The 23,324-nt window shown below is 42.5% G+C and overlaps 1 protein-coding gene across 11 annotated transcripts in view; it reads right to left on the reverse strand.

Annotated features, from left to right (window-relative positions):
- The window catches only part of LOC309364369 (contactin-4), a 528,932-nt gene that overhangs the window by 19,339 nt on the left and 486,269 nt on the right, over positions 1-23,324 (reverse strand). For 10 of the 11 annotated variants that reach the window (XM_081901476.1, XM_081901468.1, XM_081901471.1 and 7 more), the window contains 2 exons: positions 10,334-10,509; positions 5,421-5,541 (listed from right to left, as the gene is read on the reverse strand). In XM_081901476.1, coding sequence (XP_081757602.1) covers positions 5,421-5,541; positions 10,334-10,509 — 297 coding nt within the window. The remainder of the gene's footprint in view (positions 1-5,420; positions 5,542-10,333; positions 10,510-23,324) is intronic. The other variant, XM_081901475.1, reaches the window with a different exon arrangement.

Genomic DNA, 23,324 nt, shown 5'->3' on the forward strand with positions numbered 1-23,324 from the left:
AAGAGTTTTGCACTCTGCTACAAAGGGCTCTGCAAAGTTCCTCTGGTGATTGCATTTCATAGGTGGTAAACACGTTTGCAAGGGACGCGGGTGGCGCTGTGGGTTAAAGCCTCAACGCCTAGGACTTGCCGATCGAACTGTCGGCGGTTTGAATCCCCGCGGCGGGGTGTGCTCCCGTCGTTCGGTCCCAGCGCCTGCCAACCTAGCAGTTCGAAAGCACCTCCGGGTGCAAGTAGATAAATAGAGACCGCTTACCAGCGGGAAGGTAAACGGCATTCCGTGTGCTGCGCTGGCTCGCCAGATGCAGCTTGTCACGCTGGCCACGTGACCCGGAAGTGTCTGCGGACAGCGCTGGCTCCCGGCCTATAGAGTGAGATGAGCGCACAACTCTAGAGTCTGGCAAGACTGGCCCATACGGGCAGGGGTACCTTTACCTTTACCTTTAAACACGTTCGCAGTATATCTCACCATTTGGGTTCAGTACAGTTGTACCTTGGTTTTCGAACGCCTTGTGACTTGAACATTTTGGCTCCCCAACGCTGCAAACCTGAAAGTGAGTGTTCCGGTTTGCAAACTTTTTTGGGAAGCCGAATGTCTGACGTGGCTTACGATTGAGTGCAGGAAGCTCCTGCAGCCAATCAGAAGCCATGTGTTGGTTTCTGAACAGTTTCGGAAGTTGAATGGACTTCTGGAACGGATTCCGTTCAAGAACCAAGGTACGACTGTACTAGTTTTAAGGGATAAAAGTCGTAACTCTCCTTCTCATGGAGCCATACAGAGTGAGTCTGATACTTCCAAGTTCTCCTATATTTGGGAATGCAACTTTGATCATAACAGTTTTGCCATGTTCTGTCCTGAAAGTGGTTTCTGGCATCCCAAGAGGAGTGTCCACAGATGTGCTCTCCCACACGGCTTCATGGTGAAAGAAGCCCCACCAGCTTGACCAAGCAAAAGCTCTTCTCCCAGGCTTGGAGATACCTGCTAAAATATTCTGCTTCGACCTACATAAAATGTTTACTAGTTTGTTTTTTTTTAAATGGGATACAATCCTATCACCAGAATCCAAAAGACAGGTTGTTAGAGAGATGAAGCAGAAGGTCATAGACGCTTGTGCTACCTTAAAACCTAGCTGATTTATTCGGAGGTGAGTTTCTATTGGCAACAACCCAAGAAATTCAGAAACCTTATGCTAAGCCAAAGTGGAGAGTGATTAAAAGTATCACAGATCTCTTAGCTTTTGTCAACTGCCATGTATTTCAGTCAAATTCAACAATGTAGTGACAGTAATAATTTTAAGTGTAGCAGAAACAGAATCATAGCTATAACTAGTCCCCCCCCCCGTTCAAGTCAAGTTCTAAGATAGTATTTTTTTTAAAATAATATTTATTGATTTTCTAAGTTCTAAGATAGTATTTGACTAGACAGGCCATGTGCCTTTCCATCACTAGCTGTTATCAGCAGGTGATGTAAAAGCTTGATTTACTGCTCTTTTCTCCTCTCCAGCAGATGGTGCAATGTGCAAAGAAAATTCCTTTTGGAAGAAGGAGGGGTGTGGGGGAGAAGGAAATTCAAAATGCAGGAATAAAGTCATTAGCAGAATTTGCAGGCTCCTTGCAATATATTCTCCTCTTAACAGACTCCTAGCAAAATTTAAGATTATTCCCTACAAAATGATGCATATACTTTCGGTTAAGAACTTCAAGTATTACGGATTTTAAATATTTAGCAGCCTAATGTATTGGTATTTAAACTGCTCATTGGGCCTCGTCCTCATTAAATGGAGTGTGCATTTAGTGCAGCAACAATATATCTTGCTCCCATGAGGGAACAGCTGATAAACCACTGCTGTCTTCTTAAATGGACAATGATCACGTTTCCTATTCTCTCTCCTGGCAAGAGGAAGATGGCTTCTTCTCTGAATTTCAAGAGGTTTATGTACGGACCACAGCGTTCATATTCAGAAGCACAACACACTTGATCAAAAACATGAGATAATTTAGGATTAAGCAACTTAAATCTATATAAGGTGAGAATAAACTGAGCGAACTTTCCTTGCTTAAATGGCTCAATATGGCTATCATAATGTATTATAAAACTAGTCCTTTCTCAGATATGGGTGGGATCCTCAGACAACCTGCTATTCCAACAAAACCTAAAGTGAATGTGCTTCAGTCAGTGGGTCCCAAACTGTTTTCAGGACTCTCTCGTGCTATATGAGCTTGCCTGTGCAGAGGCTCCTTTATCTGATTCCTTGTATGCTGTATTTGGCGGGGGGGGGGGGGGAGAGAGAGAGACACCACTTTCTTGGTTGTGGTGCCTGAGCTGTGGAACACCAAACAATCCTGCTTAGCTATTTCACTCTGTTTGCCCTGCAGCAGGGAGTGTGTGGCTTTTCGGATAGTAACGTGGTCTGTGCTGAATGAAATCCCCTCTGGATTTTCCCTCCTCTTCTGTTAGCATTCTGTCTCTTGCTTTATACTGTAGGTCGGGGTGGGGAAGCTCTTGCTTGTAAGCCTAAGTCATGGGTAGGCAAACTAAGGTCCACAGGCTGGATCAGGCCCAGTTGCCTTCCGGATCTGGCCTGCGGACAGTCCAGGAATCGCCGTGTGGAACACCAGCACGAGCATTCTTTCCCTCTCTCTCACACGGCGGTGGCTCCTCCCTCCCTCCTCCTGGCTTCTCCCCGCCCTGCCTAGAGAAGGAAGGGGGCTGGGCTTTGTTGGTGCCAACAGCAACACTTGAGCGGCTGCCATTTTAAGCAGCCCCTCTCCAGAACCCTTTCACTCGCTGCTCATTGTCCCTCCACTGCTGCCAGCCCCTGCCACTTGTAAGACACAGGTAAGCAGCCACTGGGGCTTGTGCTCTTGCATCATCCCCCCCCCCAAAATATAGTCCAGCCCCCCACAAGCTATGAGGGACAGTGGACCAGCCCCCTGCTGAAAAAGTCTGCTGACTCCTGACCTAAGTGGTCCTGTGAGCTTATATCAGCCAAGGTGCACTCACCCTACACCTAACGTCTGGTGTGGAGTAGGAAAAGGCATGGCTCTACCAAAATGGGGGTTCATTGATCCTTTGAAAGAGCTACCGTGGCTATCAGTGTTGCAAAGGCAGAGTGCTTTGCCAACCCTTCCAGTTGGCTGATTGACAGCACTGTGCTGTTGTCCTCATCGTTTGATTTAAATTTGTATGGGCAAAGGAAAATGGCTTACAGTACACTGAGCATTACTGTGACATAAAGCAGCAGACAGGTGAATGGCCCTGCCCAGCTATCAAGGCTGGCCTTGTGGGATGAGTTTGGTGAGGATCTGGGCCACCAACAGGTTCATTGTTTTTATCATGATATCCTTATCTGCCTTGAAGGTTTCCACTATAAAAGGCTGCAGAAAAAATGCTTGAATAAATACTGTCACAGTGCAGGCTGTCTGGGGGAGGGGGAAAAAAAACATTTCCAATAGATGGATGTCATGAAACGTTGGTCCTAACTACGGAACAAATATATTATACCACTACAGTTGCCATAGCTCCCTCAAAAGAATCCTGGGATTTTTAATTTAACGAGTATAAAGGATTCCGTATTAAATATATTTAGTCTTTTCCACAGCACTACATTTCCCAGGGTTCGGTGAGATGACATAATTATCATTAAACTATCTTAAGTCTATCCTGTGTGTTATGCCCAAAGCCACAAATCTGTAAGCCTTCCTTGTTTTCTGAAAGGCAGCATGGGAATAAATTCTAACTAAAATTAGTAAATCTCATATCAAATGTTCACCCCATAACAACAGGCAACGTGAAAACCAGCAATAGCAGGAAATGTATTGGGGCACTCTGTACAGTGGTGCCTCGCAAGACGAAATTAATCCGTTCCGTGAGGCTCTTCGTCTAGCGGTTTTTTCGTCTTGCGAAGCAAGCCCATTGACAGCTTAGCGGATTAACGCTACAGCTGTCAAGCGGCTTCCAGCGATCAGCTGTTAAGCGGCTTATCAGCAGAACAGCTGATAAGCGGCTTAGCGGCTTAAGAAAAGGGCGGAAAAAGCGGGAAAAAACCACGGGGGGATGCAAGATTTTTTCCGTCTTGCGAAGCAACCCCATAGGGGAATTCGTTTTGCGAAGCGCCTCCAAAACGGAAAACCCTTTCGTCTAGCGGGTTTTTCGTCTTGCGAGGCGTTCGTCTTGCGGGGCACCACTGTATCTTGAAATCTGATTTCATTTTAGGGAGCAGCTGTCTCACTGTCCCAAGTCAAAATTGCTGTAACATTTCCAAAAATTTTGAGAACTGAATTTATTTTCTGGCCCCATGCCAACACTGGACAATGATAAAATTGCTGCCAGTTTAGCTTTCAACTTTCAGACTCCAAATCTATCTCTGTTCTAATCCCCTGTAACTGGATCAGTAACTGAGCTTGGCTACTTGAATGATCCAGGTGCAGCTGCTGAGCTGAAGTGACCAATGCATGACGTGAAGGGAACTGGTTTTTCATTTTCTGTGTAAGCCACCACCATTTGCAATGTACAGTGGTACCTCAGGTTACAGACGCTTCAGGTTACAGACTCTACTAACCCAGAAATATTACCTCGGGTTAAGAACTTTGCTTCAGGATGAGAACAGAAATCGTGCTCCGGCAGCACGGCAGCAGCAGGAGGCCCCATTAGCTAAAGTGGTGCTTCAGGTTAAGAACAGTTTCAGGTTAAGAATGGACCTCCAGAACAAATTAAGTACTTAACCTGAGGTACCACTGTATAGCAGCTGTTTGCCAAGCATATTTAGCTGAAGTGGCCATTGCGCAGCACAAAAAAACCCATTGGTTTCTTTTCTTTTCTGCAAGCCATCACTTGCACATTATTGCACATGTGCCTTGCTGAGCAATGGTTAAAACTAGGGAGAAGTGAAAGAACATATGTAATTTTCAACCCCATCCTGCCCAACTAAGTGACCCACTGAAGTGTCACAGGAAGGCAGTATGTGCCTATGCAAATTTGTAAAAGGGCAAAACTTGCAAGCAAATTGCCACTGCCTGACCCAAGCTGAAATGCCATTCCCTCATGAAATGCCATGAGGTGAAACTGTGTTCACACCAAGGGGTACAGGGAATCAGTACATGCACAAGGCCTCAGCGTTTTCAGCAAAGTACATTCTCACATAAAAACTGCCTCCGTGCACATCTACATTCAGCAAATTAACACCGCCATCAACATTTCAAACAGAACTAAATAAATAATTAGCGCATGTTGTTACCATTTAAGGTTCGATAGAAGACCCCCCCTCTCCATATTTTGTACCAAATAATCAGTAGTACTTCATAGGCTGCTAGTTATCGAGCGTAGTAAACTCTCTCAAGCTGTGCTTTATGTTATTATCCATAGCAGCGGTTGGTGGGAACAGTAGTTTTACTACAACAACGGCAACAAAATTCAAATACCTCTTACAATCAGGTCTGCAGCAGCTGATAGCTTGTCCACACTTGTTTGCACCATGCAGACGTATTTTCCAGCGTGATTCAGCTGGATGCTTCTGATCATCAAATCACCAGCTGAATCCTGCTGATAAAGTAAGGGAAAGTGGTTACAATTACTTTTTAATGAGCTCTAAACATCATTATCACATGAAGGACAACTGTGGCTAATGGATTTATTTTACATCAGCTGATGAAAACGCTCATAATGCAACCCAGAACCTATTTAATATATGTGAGCTTTCCTTGAAGATAAGAGAGCTGAAAGTATGGTTGCCTATAAGGGACATAGGAGCTTCGGGTCAGTCAAATTGTTGCCGCAAATGTGATTTGACGGATGGGGGGGGGGGACGGTGGGCTGTGCTCTGCCATACTCCAGACATCCAGTTTATAGCCTTCATTGCTATTCAGATGTCTGCATTCCTCCTACATCCATTTAACAAGTGAGCACCAGCCCAAATTGGGACGCGTTTGTTAACAGCTTCCACAGTCTTTGTGCCGCAGCCAGCATTTCGATTGCCTGGCTTTTGTATTAAAAGGTCATGAGGACAGTGCTCTCGGAGGACATGTGCATTACCTAGCATGAAAGAAGGATAATTTGTTTTTCCAAATGCCAAATGCTCATGTATGATTAGCAATTGCAGGTAACTAATTATGGTTCTGCATGATTGTGTGACTCGAAAAACACACCCACCTAAACACATTTTCTCTGTCCACCAGGCACAGTGCTTAACAAGTTAGAAATCTAAGCATAAGATTGCAGTTGTAGCCTTTTAATTGAGAGATATTAATAGAGTACATATTTTGGGGTTTGGGGATACAATTACGTGTAATTGCAAGCCACAGCTGTTATCGCCGCTGCTGTGCCCCCTGCAGGGCAGAACTTTTATATGATTTATTTTATCTTCCACAGCTTTTCGCGTTTCAGCACCTGTCCTGATAGTCAAGGGATGGCAGCTAATGTTTGCAACTGCAATTTCCTCTTCTGTTTGTGGAATGAAAACCAGTATGGCTCAGAGTTTGGATCTGGGATGGCTGGTTCCAGGTAGCACTGGCTTAATTTGCCTTGGGCAAATTACTAGCGCTTGGCCTTAGCTTATCTTAAAATAGCTGATGACCATTTTACATGAGGTAAAAAAAAAAAGGCAGAGGGTACAGCATTTTGAAAACAAAAATGCTTCATAAGTAGCAGCAACAGTGACTACTGTTCAAATGGCTTTAAAATGAACTACCGTATTTTTCCATGTATAAGACTAGGATTTTTTACTAAAAAAAATAAGGTTAAAAAGGGGGGGTGTAGTCTTATACACGGGGGCAATCTCCCCCGATTTTAAAATATGGTATATGTTTAAAAAGCCTTGACTACAAGTAGGAGCAGGCAGATCTGTCAATTTCAATTTCTTTCAGTTTTCTCAATCTCAAATTCAGGATTTTAAAATCCTCATGAAAGTTTGTCTTCAATTTTTCATTCTATACCTATTTTCCCCAAAGCATTTTCCCCTAATATAATACATCTTCTCATGCTATTTCAAAATTCACTAATATGTGCATTTTAATGTGTTCTCTACCCTGGTGTATGCATTTTTTTGTTGTTGCATTACTTGCTAGGAAAAATGAACTGCAAAATTTAAAGAAGTGCAGATTTCAAAGGAATGCTCTATTTTGGTCCATGTACTTTTTCAGAATGTATGAATTGGGTAGATTTGCTCTTAATTGTGAACTGAACCAAATTTCTCCCCATACCTAAATACAAGCTACTGAAGCCAAGCAAAATAGCCTGCTGTACTCCAGCTGTGTCACACTCATTTTCCATCTATATGTGTGTGCAGCTTAGCATGTAGACAGAATAGAAATTCGTATGGCGGTAATGCTAAGCCATAGTTTACTGCCACATGCCTGTGCCTCAGGCTCATGTTTTCTCACCTCTTCTCTTCTGATGGAATAGTAAGATCAAAAACTTTCACTTACCTTTTTAAACAAACCAGTTTCTCATTATGTTTGAATTCAAGGAACTCTGGTTAGTTTAAACTTGTTTGAGAACAAACAGTGGTCACAAACCAAGGTTTGATCACAGCTTTTTTTCTCAGGAACCACAGTTCCCCTGAATTCAGACATAATGAAGAATTCTGATTAAAGAGGAAGTGGGGGCCTCTCATCTCATGCTTATGCCAGAGAAGAGGCATGGGAGCAAGCATACAAGCCAGAGGCTTGGTGTCGCTCTTGCATGTACTGCTAAAACTAGGAGAAACTCAAACAGCATTGCATAAATGCAGGATGGATATTAGATAGTGGCTGGGATCCAAAGAGCTGCTCATGAAAGGGGCTTGCACTAGCCCAGTGGAAATAGTTTTCTCCCATTTCAACAGCTGTCTCCTATGTCGTATCACAAGCTGTGTTTGAAGTTCCCTTTGATTATAAAGCAGTTTGCCATACATGGGGAGAGCAGGGAGGGGGCTGCTGTTTGTTAAGTCTAAGGGCTCCTTGTGATCATGAACAGTACCAGTTCTATAGTTCTTTGGATTCTGGTCCAAGTTTCCATAATGTTTCTGAAGCCTGATTCCCTTAACAGCCAGGGATAAGGGGGTGATTATGAGGATCGTTTAGAAGATGCTGTAGCAGCTGCTTGGATCATCTCTGGAACCCAAAGCATGGCTGAAAGTCTGCATACACTAGACAACTGCAGCAGCAGAAGGGATAAAATAGAGCCTGATTATGTGGGCAGGATTTATTGCAAGGCTGTAGGTAAGTTTCTGGGCTCTGGTGGGAAGGGTAAAGACAAAGTCATGTGCAGCCTCATATGATGCCATCAGAGCTGTATATTCCCATACAGGAGCCTTGCATTCTATGTAGTATAGAACCCACCCATTCTTATTTCAGTTTCAAAGAACAGCTTGCTGTCTCTGCCATTTTGGATTTTGGTAACACATATACTAAATATAAGCTGATCTCCATTACAGTGGTGCCTCGCTAGACGAAAAGAATTCGTTCCGCGATTCTCTTCGTCTAGCGGTTTTTTCGTCTTGCGAAGCAAGCCCATTGACAGCTTAGCGGATTAGCGCTACAGCTGTCAAGCGGCTTCCAGCGATCAGCTGTTAAGCGGCTTATCAGCGGAACAGCTGATAAGCGGCTTAGCGGCTTAAGAAAAGGGTGAAAAAAGCGAAAAAAACCCACGGGGGGATGCAATATTTTTTTCGCCTTGCGAAGCAACCCCATAAGGTAATTCGTTTTGCGAAGCGCCTCCAAAATGGAAAACCCTTTCGTCTAGCGGGTTTTTCGTCTTGCGAGGCGTTCGTCTTGCGGGGCACCACTGTATATAGAAAAGGTGGCAATCTGCCTCTCAGACACCATCTGTGGCTTCCTGCTTAGCAGTAATGGGTGGTATGCAAATAAGTATTACTCAGAGTAGATCTGTCTAAATTAATTGACATAACATATTCGTGTTCATTAATTTCAGTGGGTCCACTTCCGTGTAGAGCTTAGTTGAATGTCATCCAATTTCTTTTTTTAAGCTGTGAAGGGTGGTGACAAATAATGCAAATAAGGCTGGTGACAAATAATGCAAACTACTGGCAAATGCTTAAGACCTAACTTCACATTTGTTTCTATGTCAGAGCAAAGTTGAACATTTGCCATGATTTGCTAATGATCTGTAGCTTCTGAAAAGCAGAGAATTCTGAGAAATTACTCTTTGGGCAATGCAACTGAGGAGATACAAAGATTACCACACTAGCAAGACAATCGGAAAGAATTAGGCTGCAATCCTGCCCCCAACCGTGCCTTGATGTCATTGGAGGGTGCGGGAGCAGGTAGGTTGTATTTCATATCCTCTCTGCCAACTTTAGTAGTGCAGAGGACTACTGGTGATGGTGGGGTTTCACTGCAGCAGATGCCCCCAGCTCCACCTAAAATGGTAGTAAGCTACTGCTTGCAGTCCTCCAGCCGTCAGGAGAAAGGCCCTCAAACAGGCCAGTTCAAAGCAGTGCAGCAGGAACTTGGCATCTGCTTGATGCTAAGCTCCATGGATCCCATGAGGGTCCAACCCAGGGTTTTCCAAATTGGGTCTCCAGCTGTTTTTGGACTATAATTCCTATCATCCCTGGACACTGGTCCTGCTAGCTAGGGATGATGGGAGTTGTAGTCCAAAACCAGCTTGAGACCCAAGTTTGGAAAGCCCTGGTCTAACCTGTTGGCCACTGAGCTACACCAGCTTGGAACTGATGGAGCAAAAGAAAAATGGTGATAAGGCACTCCTCTCATCTCACTGGTGGCAGAAGATGGCAGGGTTTGGGGTCCAGCAGAGGATTCAGTGTCCCACTCTTCCCATGTCCCTTATTAGGAGTGGTCAGTTAAACATGGGTTTGTTTTCACAGCAGGTATATCTATTCAGTGCTCAAATTCCACACTGATATTCTTAAACAGTACTGGTTTACACCGGCAGCAAAGTACTTCTGTTCCGGTTGCACTGTCAGCTCAAGGGAGAGTGAACTGTACTGACACTGTAGACAGTACAGAAATGAAGCATTTCATTGCTAGAGTTATTATGTTGCACACTATTACAGTTTGAGTGTGTAGGTGTGTACACACCCAGTGTTGGAAGCTGGCAGAGGCTGCCTGCATACTATACCTTTAAAACACATTCAAAGCACATTTCCCACACTCAAGGAATTCTGGGGAATGTAGTTTGTTAAAGGTTGCTCGGAACTGTAAATCTGTGAGGGGTAAAATGCAGTGCCCAGAATCCTTTGAGGGGAGGAAATGTGCTCTAAAGATATAAACACAGCTAGAGTTGTAGGTCTGCCCATAAACATATCTTGCTCATTGCTGAAATTCTCAGCACTCATAAAGAATTGCCTTGGTGGATTACTAATAGTGATACTTACCCCTCCAACTCTTTCAAAGTGATCCCCATCTTTTTCAAAGTCTATCAGGTGTCCATTAAATGACCAAGTAAACAGAATATCTAGCGGGTGATCATGAGATACCTGGCAAGGCAGAAGAATACTTTCGCCAGCAGTGACATCCATGCTGTTAGGTGCCACCATAAATCGTGTTGGATCTGCAGGTAATAAAGGACACCAAAGAAAGTAACTCACCTGATTTAAAAACAACAGTAACAACAACACACACACAGAGAGTACAGCTCTTAAGTGGTCCTTAACTAGAGAAAGTTCAATGAGGTTTATACCAACAGTATGACCAGTAGTAAAAGGTAAATGACCCCTGGACAGTTGAGTCCAGTCAAAGGCGACTATGGGATGCAGCGCTCATCTCGCTTCAGGCTGAGGGAGCCAGTGTTTGTCCGCAGACAGCTTTCTGGGTCATGTAGCCAGCAGGACTAAACCACTTCTGGCGCAACGGGACACCGTGATGAGTGCCAGAGTGCACGGAAACGCCATTTATCTTCTGACCGCAGCGGTACCTATTTATCTACTCACACTGATATAGTAGTATCAGGTCACTGTACTGTTCCACACTGACAAGTGGAGAGTAAACTGAGCTAGTAGTTTGGTCAGTGCAGAGACAAGTTGTCATTACTATTGAAAGTTACAGCTTGAGTGTATTTATTGCTGTATGAATTTAAGTGTACCCCAAATTAAAATAATGATGGATTGAAAAAATTGACTTGTATGCAACATTAGTCTTTATTGAAGTTCGTGAATATGGCTAACTTAGGTCCATTAATTTCAATGTGTCTATTCTGACTATAGCTTAGTTGGATGAAGCTTACTGTGTTCTTTCTTAAAATTGCTAGTTTAAATACAGGTGATAATTTTGATTTTAGTGTATTTCTCTTGTTTGTTTGTTTGTTTGTTTGTTTGTTTGTTTTAAGAAACAAAACCAAACGTGTCAACTTATAAAATCAGCAACCAGGAAAATCCAGAAAGGCAGTTATGCTCATAGCCGTATACAAATAAAAAACATGCTTCAGAACCATACAGAGTAAAGGTATATCTAGCCAGATTAAGCACTTTTATGTTTTCAGTGGAAAGCTAAGCATGGACCAATGGTCACGTAATCTAACCCCTGCAATGCAGAAATCTCAACTAAAGCATCCGTGACAGATGGCCATCCAAGCAACCTCCAATAATAATAATAATAATAATAATAATAATAATTTATTATTTATACCCCGGGTCCTATCCTCCGGTTCGAGTCCTATCCTCTGGAGCAGGAGAAAACAAGCTTGCTCCATCTTCCATGTTACAGCTGTTTAGATATTTGAAGATGGCTATCATGTCTCCTCTCAGTCTTCTCTTATTCAGGCCAAACATACCCAACTCTCTCAACCGTTCCTCCTAAGGCTTGGTTTCCAGACCCTTGATCATCTTGGTCACCCTCCCCTGCAGCTAAGTAGGTGTTGAGCTGTTCTGCCTTTTCCCTGTCGCCCAATAGCATCTCTCCATTTTCACGTGCCCAACAAATTATTTCCTGAGAATGCATTGTGTTTTGGTAGCATGACCTCTGCGTTGTGTGGCGTGTGAAGTACAATTGTGGTTAAACTGAATTAAACAAGTTAAGAATAAAATATAACCAATAAATGTGTATTTTCAGTCTTTATAGAATTTACAGTGTGTTGCTGGTGACAAAGCAGTAAAAGTTTTTTAAATGGCAGATTTGTGCAACCTTAATCTGCATGATGATAAAGTATGGGCCCTATCTTTTTGAAACTGCTCTCACACACTTTGTTACATGTTTAAATATTATATTAAACCTTTACAACCCAGAAGCATATGGTACCATGTAGCAAAACCTGAATATTCTGCTCATATAAATAGTGAATTATTGTAAGGAGTGTCTAGTCTTAGAGTCTAAACAGAACACACTGCCATGGTTTCTCCAACAAGAATCCCAGGAAATTATTTTATTAATAGATACTATTTATATCTAGCCAGTAGACACACAACCCAGGCAGCCAATGATATGTTATAAACATGAATAATGCAAGTACAAGGGAGTCCCATGGACTGCAAGAAGATCAAACCTCTCCATTCCTAAGGAAATCAGCCCTGAGTGCTCACTGGAAGGACAGATCCTGAAGCTGAGGCTCCAGTACTTTGGCCACCTCATGAGAAGAGAAGACTCCCTGGAGAAGACCCTGATGTTGGGAAAGATGGAGGGCACAAGGAGAAGGGGACAACAGAGGACGAGATGGTTGGATAGTGTTCTCGAAGCTACCAGCATGAGTTTGACCAAACTGCAGGAGGCAGTGGAAGACAGAAGTGCCTGGCGTGCTCTGGTCCATGGGGTCACAAAGTGTCGGACACGACTAAACAACAAAAACAACAAAGGGTGGAACTATATGGTCTAAAAAACTTATGTTTTCAAAGTGGAAAAATGGGAGCTATATCTCCAAATAGAAACTTCATGCCAAAATCTCCCTGCACAGTGTATAGTGGAATGAACGACATGGCCTGGTCATGTCATTAGGCTGAGCATCTCTCCATCAATAGGCAGTGATGCAGACTGGGAAGAAATACACCATATAATGACAGAAGGACTCAAAGTGACTTGTACCACACCTTTCCAAAGTGGGTACATGACACAGAGCTGCTATTTCACCAGTACGCCCAAGTTTCTTCTAACATATTGTTCTCACCTATGGAAAGAAAGGAAGTATTTGATGAAACGTATCAAGAGTCCTTGGGCCACCCTACTACATATTGACTTGATCTGTTGTGCTCAGCAACCCCTTCTAAGTTTGCTGGAAGTCTGCAATAGAGATGGCTACATATTACCTCCAGTATCAGAAGCAATATGCCACTGAATATTAGCTAGCAATATAGCATGCTATCTTGTACCAAGGCAGACCTGCGGTTTGTCGGTAGTGTCTACACTGATTGACAGTGGCTCTCCAGCATTTCAGAGAGAGGTCTCTCCCAGCCATATCAGGAGATGCTGGGGATTGACCTTGGAACCGTCTGCATGCTCTCCCACGGAGCCACTGTGAAAACAGAATGCTGAGCTAGATTGGCCTCCTGTGTATATAAGAAGTTCTCAGTAGGGCTCTCCTTAGATTGTTAGAATCATGCCATTTCTGAACATTTGTTTCCCTGACATCCCTTTGTAACGAAATACCATGCAGGTTTTCAGATAAAATTAGGACTCTTAAAACCTTGGATGAGGCAATTGTAAGTTCTACCGAGGACTTAAAAACCGATTACAGACAATTGGATGAGTTTCACTGTATTTACAAAGGAAAAGTACACCAAGGAAAGATGAGATTCGGGAGGCAACCAGCTCTTTCTTATCAGGGCCTCTCTCATCTATATGGATGTCATTCAAGCCGAGGGAACTTTAAGGGCAGGTTTTCTGATGAATTCCAGGCGACTCACAGCAACCTCTCAATGATTTGCTGTGTTGCTTTAGGCAAGTAAGTTAATTGCAATGCTCCTCAGGTTCTTTTTCAGCACAAGGAAGCAGCATTTATCCACTTGACGTAATTTAATGAGACCCGGTTAACAAATATGAGCAGAGGAATAAGTTTCTCTAATGATTTTAGGAAACAGAAATGGCTTCGGTTAGACATCTAGTAGAGAAGAGGTCCAGAATTCACCACTCAGTACATGGATTTCAGGTATAATTCCTTTGTCTTTACAGAAATCCACTCCTTTCCCTACCCCTTTCAACTCTTTTCTTAATCAATACCAACAAAACTGCAACATTGACATGCTACAAATACTCAACAAAGGGGAAACTGTGCTATGTGCATTACATTTCAGACTGAGTCCATCCACATTATCATTATCCTTTCACCACAGTCATTTTGAGAGCCAAATTGGCTACCTTAACATGTGATCTCAACACATGTTGTGTCCCTAGATGGCCGATACACTTGGTCTTCTCCAAAATGTCAAATACTATAAATGAGATAGATGACAATAAGAACACTATGACTGTACTGCCATACCAATGGAAGGGTTTCTGATCCAGTGGGTGTGTCCGTAATTTAAGTAAGGGGGAGAAGATTTTTACAATTCCCCCTCTCCTGTAGCCCTCTTCACAGCTCCATCCAGAAAATATGTGTGAGCTGCAGGAGGAAGCCGAGGTGAGGAAAACTCACCTCCACTCTACATCCATTAGAGAGCCTCCACTAGATTAATGACTATTATATGAACAGAAAAACACAATTGGCTGCAACCCTTCATCTTTACAAGGGCTACTTAAATAGTACACAAATTATTCATACATACTCATTAAATGCAATCATCCATTCCTTGGTTTGTCCTGGACTGTTGATTTCCTGAATTTTGGTAATATGTAGCCACAATCTTTTTGAAATTTTATGTTATAAGAAACTTCATTTTTACTAGTATCAGCCTCTAACTTGTAATATACATAGCAACTTTACATCTGGATTCATGGGGTCCCTTCCAATTCTACGATTCCATGAATGAAGTATTCCTACTTCATTGCAGCAAGCTCTATATTTTGCAACTGGAAGGTTTGTTTGTTTTTACTTCTTTGAGATGAGTTTTGAACACCTCGTCCAGCTGAACTCAACAAATGCACGATGTCTACAAAGGCATCAATTTTTTTTTATTCATTAATGTTTTGTAAAAGCCAGGCAGAGATAAAGTTTGACATATTGCATTTCTGTGAGTGGCTGAAACAACCTGATGAAAAATGACACCAGAGTGCAACTCTGATGAAACTTTTTCTAGTCGTATTCATCATGAGCTTAAGCCTTCTGCAAAGCAATTTACAAATCACCCCCAAGGAGAAAGCTTACCAATCTGTTTTCAAGGACTTGAAAAAGTGAAAGATATATTTAACGACCTTACTGTAGCAGCAAATGAAAAGTGCAATAGAGAAGTCAAATAAGGGTAGCCAAGTGTGCCTGGGTGTTATGAAGCCAAATGCCAATCACACATAAGACATCTGCATTTGTCAAAAGTATTAGTAAGAATGAGCTATTTAATTATGGCATCTCCTTTTATGGAACCCAGCATCATTCTGGCTATCTTCCATTTTTTAAAATCGGCTACTAATATCAAATATTATTTTTTGCCTCGAGCTTTCCCGGCAAAAAGTCACTCTTTAGTGTGCACACTAAGCAAACATCAGTTAGGGATTTCTGAGGATTGCCATTTGCTCTGATTAAGCTTTGAGAGTGGATTTTCATAGGGAAAGCTCTGGAGCAAAAAGGGCTCTCGGACCTGAGCTTTAAAGTATAGTCCATACCTGGAAAGAGCAGAGGAAAGGTGCGTGTGGATAAGCCCTTAGACATTCTCTGTTGCTTCAGAAGATCTGTGAAACAATCCTCAGAAATAAACTTGCAGTGTAAATATCTCCTCAAAATGAAAGGTGGCATATAAATTCGTTTACAAATAAATAAATGCTGAGTACATCAGAAAACACTTCTGACTGCACTGTTCTGTTTTAATATCTTTATGTGGACTAGTGTATGGCAAGCTCCCCATTCAAATGTATTTGAAGGCATAAATTAAAATAACTAATCTTAATCCCCTCTTTTACAAAGGCCTTTTATGAAAGCCCTCTTCTTATCTCCCAGCTACCTTAAACTGCTTTAAACCAAGGATATAACCAAAGAAGGAATGGTTCCTCTATTCCTCTTCCTTCTAAAGCAATCCTGGCAAGAGGGGTCACACAGCCAGCTGTAGCTATAATCTATCAAATTGTAAACTAAACAGGCTTTGCAGCTGGCAAAATTAAATCCACCTGCTCATGGTGATGATTAGATATTCTGCCTGTTTACACAATTGCTTACCTTGGGAAAACAACTGTTTAGCTCATCTCCATCCCTGATTTATTGAGAAGCAAGGTTTCAAGAGGTAAACTGAACAGAGAGTTAACTCCTGGCAAAATAAAGGACTCTTGATTTACTTATCTTTCATCCCAAATAAATTACGATGTAAACAATGATAGGCTTGGTTAGACAAGCTGTTGCGTTCCATAAAAGCACAAAATAACCTAAATGATCCGAAAGTCAACAATTTGTGTGTGTGGGTAAAATACAGTAGAATTCCTTGCATTTATGATATATAATTAAGCTGGAGGAGGGGAATCAGAATCCTTAATTACTGATTTATTTATTTTTTGTATTTATGTCTTCCAGGAAATTTTATTTTATTTATTATTTATAAAAGTGTTTATATGCTGCCTTTAGGGGCATAGCCCACCCAAGGTGGCTGGCAAAATTAAATATGTTAACATCCATAAAACTAAGCACACCAATAGCAGCCACATAACAGTCCATTTAAAAGATTTTAAAGCTATATACGACAGTTAAAACAAATATAAACAATACATCTGACAGCAGTATCAAGACTCAGGACATCAGGAGCAGTCCCTAGACAGGATGTAATTATTAAAAGCAACCCAAAAGGGGATTTTTTAACACTCACTTAAAACTTTGCAGCATCGGAGCCATGTGCAGCTTTGTAGGAACATTTAAAATCTTATGAACATACTTCTAAGTATTGCATTGTATACTGTTGTACTCAGTAGTCCTACCAGGGTGCAATTTTTGCCATTACTACTCAGAAGTAAGTACCATTGGATTCAATGGGGCTTCCTGCCAGGTAAGCAGAGTTAACACTCCAAGCTTAAACTGTAAGATTCCTAAAAAGCTCCCTTCGTTATGTGTCCCAGAACCAATCTGATCTATAAGGTTCCAGCTCTTCAAAAGAGACTATAGCTCTCTTAACTGTAGGTGTCACTGGAAGATCAGAAAAGTTTTGCTTCTGCCTCTGTCAGCAATTTCTGTATTGCAGCTCTAGTTCTTGTCCAAAAAAGGAAACCATAGCGCTGTTTACGGAGCAGAGGATTTTTGCATTGCATGACAACAAAAGCAGCAACACGGCATCTTAGCTACATTTTAACTCTCTCTTGGAATCTCAAATCTTCCAAGGAGACAATAGACATACATTTCACTTACTAAGCAAGAGTGCAATTTCTCTGCTGCAATAAATAAGCACACATGCAAGCCAGAGTTGAGAATTAACACTGGCAAAATGCTGGCCCTTATAACTGGCTCTAGCAGCTCCTGAATAATCAGACACACGGTTCCTGGCGGCTTCGTCTTCTCTCTCCCCCCAGCAAACCTCACTCCAAGGTGAGCAATATCTGAGAGGAGATAATTTTATGTGCCAAAGCCATTTCCTTCTCTTACCAATGCTTCACTCATTTCTACCTTTGGACAAAGCCTCAAGAAGAGATGTAAAGTACTTAATTTGTGCCATTTAATCCTCTTGTATCTGTGTTCTGACAGGGCTGGTGTCAGGATTAAGCCCTGTGGGACACCTGCTGAGGCACCCACTCCAGGGATGACTGGGCATCCCTGTAACCACCTGGCTACCTTCCTGCCCCTTACTGTCACTACTTAGTCATCTGCGGTCTCCTGCCATATAAACCATGACCAGAATATGCTTTGGACTTCCCCTCTGGATGGCTGGGTGGACAGAGGGCAAGGAAAGCTAATGTGCATGGGTAAGGAGAAGATAAACCCATTCAGCTTGCCTAAATGTCCCATCCTCCAAAATCTCCATCCAGCACTTGGTTCTACTTTGCAGTTCTCCATTCTGGCTGATTTACAGGTGTATTCAAACTTCAGCAGTTATACAGCAGGACACCTCTTGTTCATAAGAGAAGCACATTCCACAGGGACTATTCCTCCCTTGAAAAAGAATTCAGCAGCTAGTAGGATAGAATGAGTTAGGTGCAGATTACTTGGATATGCTTGTTATGTTTATTTTACTCAAGCTCTTCCTTTCCAAAGCAAAAAGAGTTGGAATGGGTGACATTTGCTAGCAGCACGAACACTGCAGTTGTCACAAAGCTGCAATGATTTTCTTTTTCAGAATTACAAGCCACCCAGCTGCATAAGTCTGTGAGTAACAAATCATCCAATTTGAAAACAAAAAACCACCCTGGTTTTATATTGATTGTGTGTCCATTAGGAGGCATTGTTTAGAATAAGCAGCTCTGCATTGTCTTATTTGCTTGTTGTAGATCATGCAGAGCTGTGTTGTGTCATGTTAATCTGGAGTACATGACACAGTGGGACACTTATCTGCTGGGGCCTGAAACCAAGCAACAGAAAATAAATCACAGCCTGGCACTCCAAAGGCAGGTACCTTTTCAACTCCGGCTCCAAATGTAATAAAAACAGCTACAGAGTGAAACAGGCAAAAATAACAGAGAGAGTGCAAGAAGCAATTGGGCAATTTCAGAAAGTCCAAAATATCCATCATGATGTTATTGTAGATAGTTTTAAGGCAAGTAGTGAATGAGAGCTCCAGTTACAATCCAGGTTGCTTTTCTGGTTTGTTTCCAACTACAGTGGTACCTCGGGTTAAGTACTTAACTCGTTCCAGAGGTCCGTTCTTAACCTGAAACTTTTCTTAACCCGAAGCACCACTTTAGCTAATGGGGCCTCCTGCTGCTGCCGTGCTGCTGGAGCCCAATTTCTGTTCTCATCCTGAAGCAAAGTTCTTAACCTGAAGCACTATTTCTGGGTTAGTGGAGTCTGTAACCTGAAGCGTATGTAACCTGAGGTATCACTGTATGCAGAATCCACGGGGGAGGGGGCATGCCTGTCAATTTAAATATACAAGGATGATGCTTGAAAAGAACATCAACACAAAAGGGATGTATTGAAACTCGATTGCAGTCAGAAATATTTGGGGCATAAGCACGTTGCGGGTAAGCACTTTTTAATCCTACTGATTTTAGGGAGAGACATCAGCATCATAGCCTCCAATGGTCCCATTTCAACTTTGACTATTAGCTGACTCTTTCTGCTTCTCAGCGCTCCTCGATGTCAGGAGTGAGCCAGTAATAAATCACACAGAGTAACTGAAGTTAACTCTTTATTAGAAGAAACAAGATCTGCTCAGAGTGCCAGGCCTAATGAGCACAGCAACTCTTCTCTGTCGGTCTTACACCTGAGAGGCAGGTGTGGAGACTGAAGGCCTTCCCACAGCTGCCTAACTCTCCTCCTCCCCTGGGTCTTCCCAAACAATCTAAGACTCGGATGGCATGCCTGCCTTTGCTCCTCCTGCTTCATGCCTCTCCTGGTCCTGGGGGACCAGCGGGGAGAGGAGACACGGCTTCTTCACCAGCCTGACTCATCACTGCCTCTTGGCCTCCCTCTTCTCCTGCTTCCACTTCTGCTTCTCAGCTTCTCTGTGCCACATACTCTTCCTGCTCACTAAACCCTGTTACCTCTTCAGCTTCTGACATCTCCTCCTCCCAGTCTGCTCCTGATCCTCTCTCTGACCACTCATCATCGTTCCACAGCCAATCCCTGGGTTCTGAGCCTTCTTCCCTTGGGAGTTTCCCGCTGGTTTCTCCCATCTCTCCTTTGTGTCCAGCCAGTCCATGACACTCAAAATAGCAGGAGCTGTAGCAGCAGACTTTTGCAAGGCTGGCGGATTAAAAGAAGGGAATGCTTTCTGGCTCCCATTGGATCATACAAAGAACCCTCTGGATCAGACCACAAAGGCCTTTCTAGTTCAGCATCCTCTTCCCACAGTTGCCAGCCATATGACAAGGGAAGCCTGCAAGTAACTGTTGAGGGCAGTATGTTGAAATTCACTGGGAAATACATTGTAAGTCACTTGTGTAACAATTGACCAACAAGTTCAAAAATAATAATTGCCCTCTCCTACTGTTGTTCCCCAGGAATGTCTATCTTGAAGAAATCCTGCCTCGCCCTAGTCCACCGTACGGTGCACTGTTAGAAAGGGTGCAGCCAAGAAAACCAAGAGCAGCTGTTTTCATTTTCTACTTGTGGCACATTTGAATGTGGAGTCTCACTACTGCTCATGAGGCCAATAGGGAGATGCCAGTCTCTGCCACAAGCCCCAACCACATATGTGGAAGAGTGACCACGTTTTCAGCTATTTTAGCAGTTGTGGAGGACATGCTTAAGTCTCTGGCTGAAGTCAATGGGACATTAAAGCGCTACATTTGGAGGTCTGTTCACATGACCATCAATGGCAGGATGGGCATGTGGAAAGTATTCTAAGCCTGCACATGCTTCCCAAAATGGTTCCCATTGTGAAATGGCGGTGTGTACTCTTTCCAGGAATAAAGCTTCTTCTATATAAAGCAGGTTTCACTGGCCTGATGCCATTTGTATGTTTTCAACTACCAACTCCCATCAGTCACAGGCAGAACTACACACAAACTATTCTGGAACATTTCTTTGGAGGAATCTTTAGGCTGAAACTCAAATGCTTCAGGTTTCTAATGACAGTTTGTTAGCCATCTTGCTTTCAGAAAATAACTCAATTTCTCATTTTATCTGAAAGGACTATTTCTCCCTGCCCTCAACACTTAACCACAGAATTAGTATTTGAGGTGTACTGAAAGGATGTTGCATAGGCATTAAAGAAGTTCAAGGAAGGATACAATATGGCCAGACATGAGGAAGTGATGGTAAATGGAGTACTAAGGGTGAGAAGGAAGAAATGAGATTTGAGCACAATGTATTCATTTAACCAATGCTTAATGCTGTTCTCTTAACACTTGACAGTTTTGTTCGTGTGTGTGAGAGAGAGTGTGCATTGTGTGTGTGTGTGTTTTAATGGCCAGGAGCTTTACACTTGCTTCTTTTTGCTATCTTTTTGCAGTTCTATTACTTTTTCCTTATAAAAGAGTTTTGCGCTGCCTTCAAACATTTTGATAATGGAAGCTACCAGAATTGCTAAGAAGGGTTCCAAAGCATTGTAGGCATCCAGATGGTTTGAGGGGGAAACAGCAAACCCAGGTTAATTGCCAGGCAGGTGACAGTGGTGGCCTATGGAACTGAAAGAAAAAGGACAAGACGGAAGTGCCTAGGATCCAGGGGTGTTGGCAAAGAAGTAGTCACTAATAAAAATGAAAATTGTACAGAAGCAGTAGCTGACAGAAGAAGCAATGACAACAAACTGGGTTGGGGTGGAGGAAGCTAAATTCTCTTCCAATGGAAGAGATTTTCAGGAAATGTTTCCACCTCCCAGTTCCAAAAATCCCTATTTTTTAATCCAGAAAATGAAATGGAAAAACTATTCATGCAGGACATTTCCCCCATTATTCTTATGGAAATTTCAAGGAGCACAGCATTCTACTATGACTCTGATTTCTCTTCTCGCACTGAAGCCATTATATTGATATAACCCAGAGATCCTAGTTTTCCTGTCCTTCTACACCATATTTTGTATAATAATTAATCTAACTCTAACTTTGAGCAATTGCTGGGTTGAGCAACATCCAGGCAGAGAATGGGCAGACCTTCTGGTGGCAAATACAGCACTTAAGCCATTTGCTGTGAGCTGGAAAGGAATGATACCATGTAGGCCAAAGCCATTTCAGCACATGAGGGGGAAATGGGTATCTACACTATGTGGTGCAACCGGGACCAGAATGAATAAGAAGGTAATTTCGGATTTAAGCATGAATGGTCGGGTGGAGAGGTTTATGTTTACCAGATGCTTCAAACAAGCAGAGCAGACAAAAGGACACAAAAGGCTGAATCTAGTGCCAGTGAAAATGGAAAGGTGCTCATTTACTCGTGGCCAAAGGAAACTTACTAAGGTAATATATATGGCTGACCACAAGATTCGGCAGCTTTTATTTGGATCAGTGGCTTTAAAATATGTATGGTGGGGTGGTGAGTGGGAGGTGGAGATAATGATGTCATAAATGGGGGTTCTCTTTGCTAAGATTTTCATCCTTTTTTCTTCTTTACAAAAAACGGCCCTTCCTTCTTATAGTGCTGTTAAAATGGTTAGGTTTTGTACAGGTGATTAGGAGAGAACAGGTAGCCTTAATTAAAAATATTTTTTATGCTGATGACATACAGCTCTTCTCCTCCATAACATCTAAGCCAGAAGAGGCTCAGTATGATAGGGAACACTGTCTGGGCGTAGTGGAGGAAGGCCAATAAACTGATATTGAAGCCTGGAAAGACAGAGGCCCGGTAGGTCCCAATTCTGATCCCTCAGAGGACTCCACTTCCTACCTGTCTCCACTGGGAGAACTGTCCATTTATTCCTACTCTCTAATTCCTTGTTACAGCTTCTGATCCACAAGAGGACCTTGACTCTTATTCCACGAATGCTCAGCTTAATCAAGAGTCTTCGGTGAGGTATTCCAACAGTCTGTGTTGTTAGGGGTCAATGACTGATCTCAAAGTGGCTTGTAATTCATCAGAGACCACATATGATTTCTTTGGAATCTGATTAACCTTCTCTGCAAGATCCCCATCATTTCAGCAATGACAGCAGATTATTCCATTCTTGAAGAGATGGATATTGGCTAGCTTTAATCAATAGTCTGTAAAGGATGACACCTTGAATTCGCCGGGTTATCCATAATGCCTGCAACAGACACTCTTTGGGCTTGTCATCATGCCAATTTAATTTAAGGCACTCCTGAAATGATGTGTGTTCTGTTTTGCTGCTAAAGACATAGTGACACAGAACAGTAAAACTGTATACTTTGTTTTTATAGGATAATCAGGCAGCAGTGTGGTTGCTATAAAAGAGCAAATAAAAGTTTTGTCGAGTGACAAATTTTATTGTCATTTCCAGACCCCATTCCATATTATTCTTTTTTTGACATCGGAATGTGGGAAAACCAGACTCAATAAGATGGCAAGCTGTTTTATAAAGCGGCAATTAAAACGAACAGCCATTGTTGCTGTTTTTCGGGAGGGGACCCTATTTTTTTCTTTTCTTTTGCACTCAAAGGCTTCCATGTGTTTACTCTTCACTACCATCGCTGTGAGCATCCTTCTGTGGCACCGCCTGATGCCGTTCCATTTTCTAATGTGCTTTCAAATTTAAATTAACCTTCATTTATTATTCAGCCATACAAAGAACACATATTTCAGTGTGCAGAATTGCTGTCTAGTGATTGAAT

Source organism: Podarcis melisellensis, assembly GCF_964234715.1.
Source record: "Podarcis melisellensis genome assembly, chromosome: 2".
NCBI classification, from domain to species: domain Eukaryota; kingdom Metazoa; phylum Chordata; class Lepidosauria; order Squamata; family Lacertidae; genus Podarcis; species Podarcis melisellensis.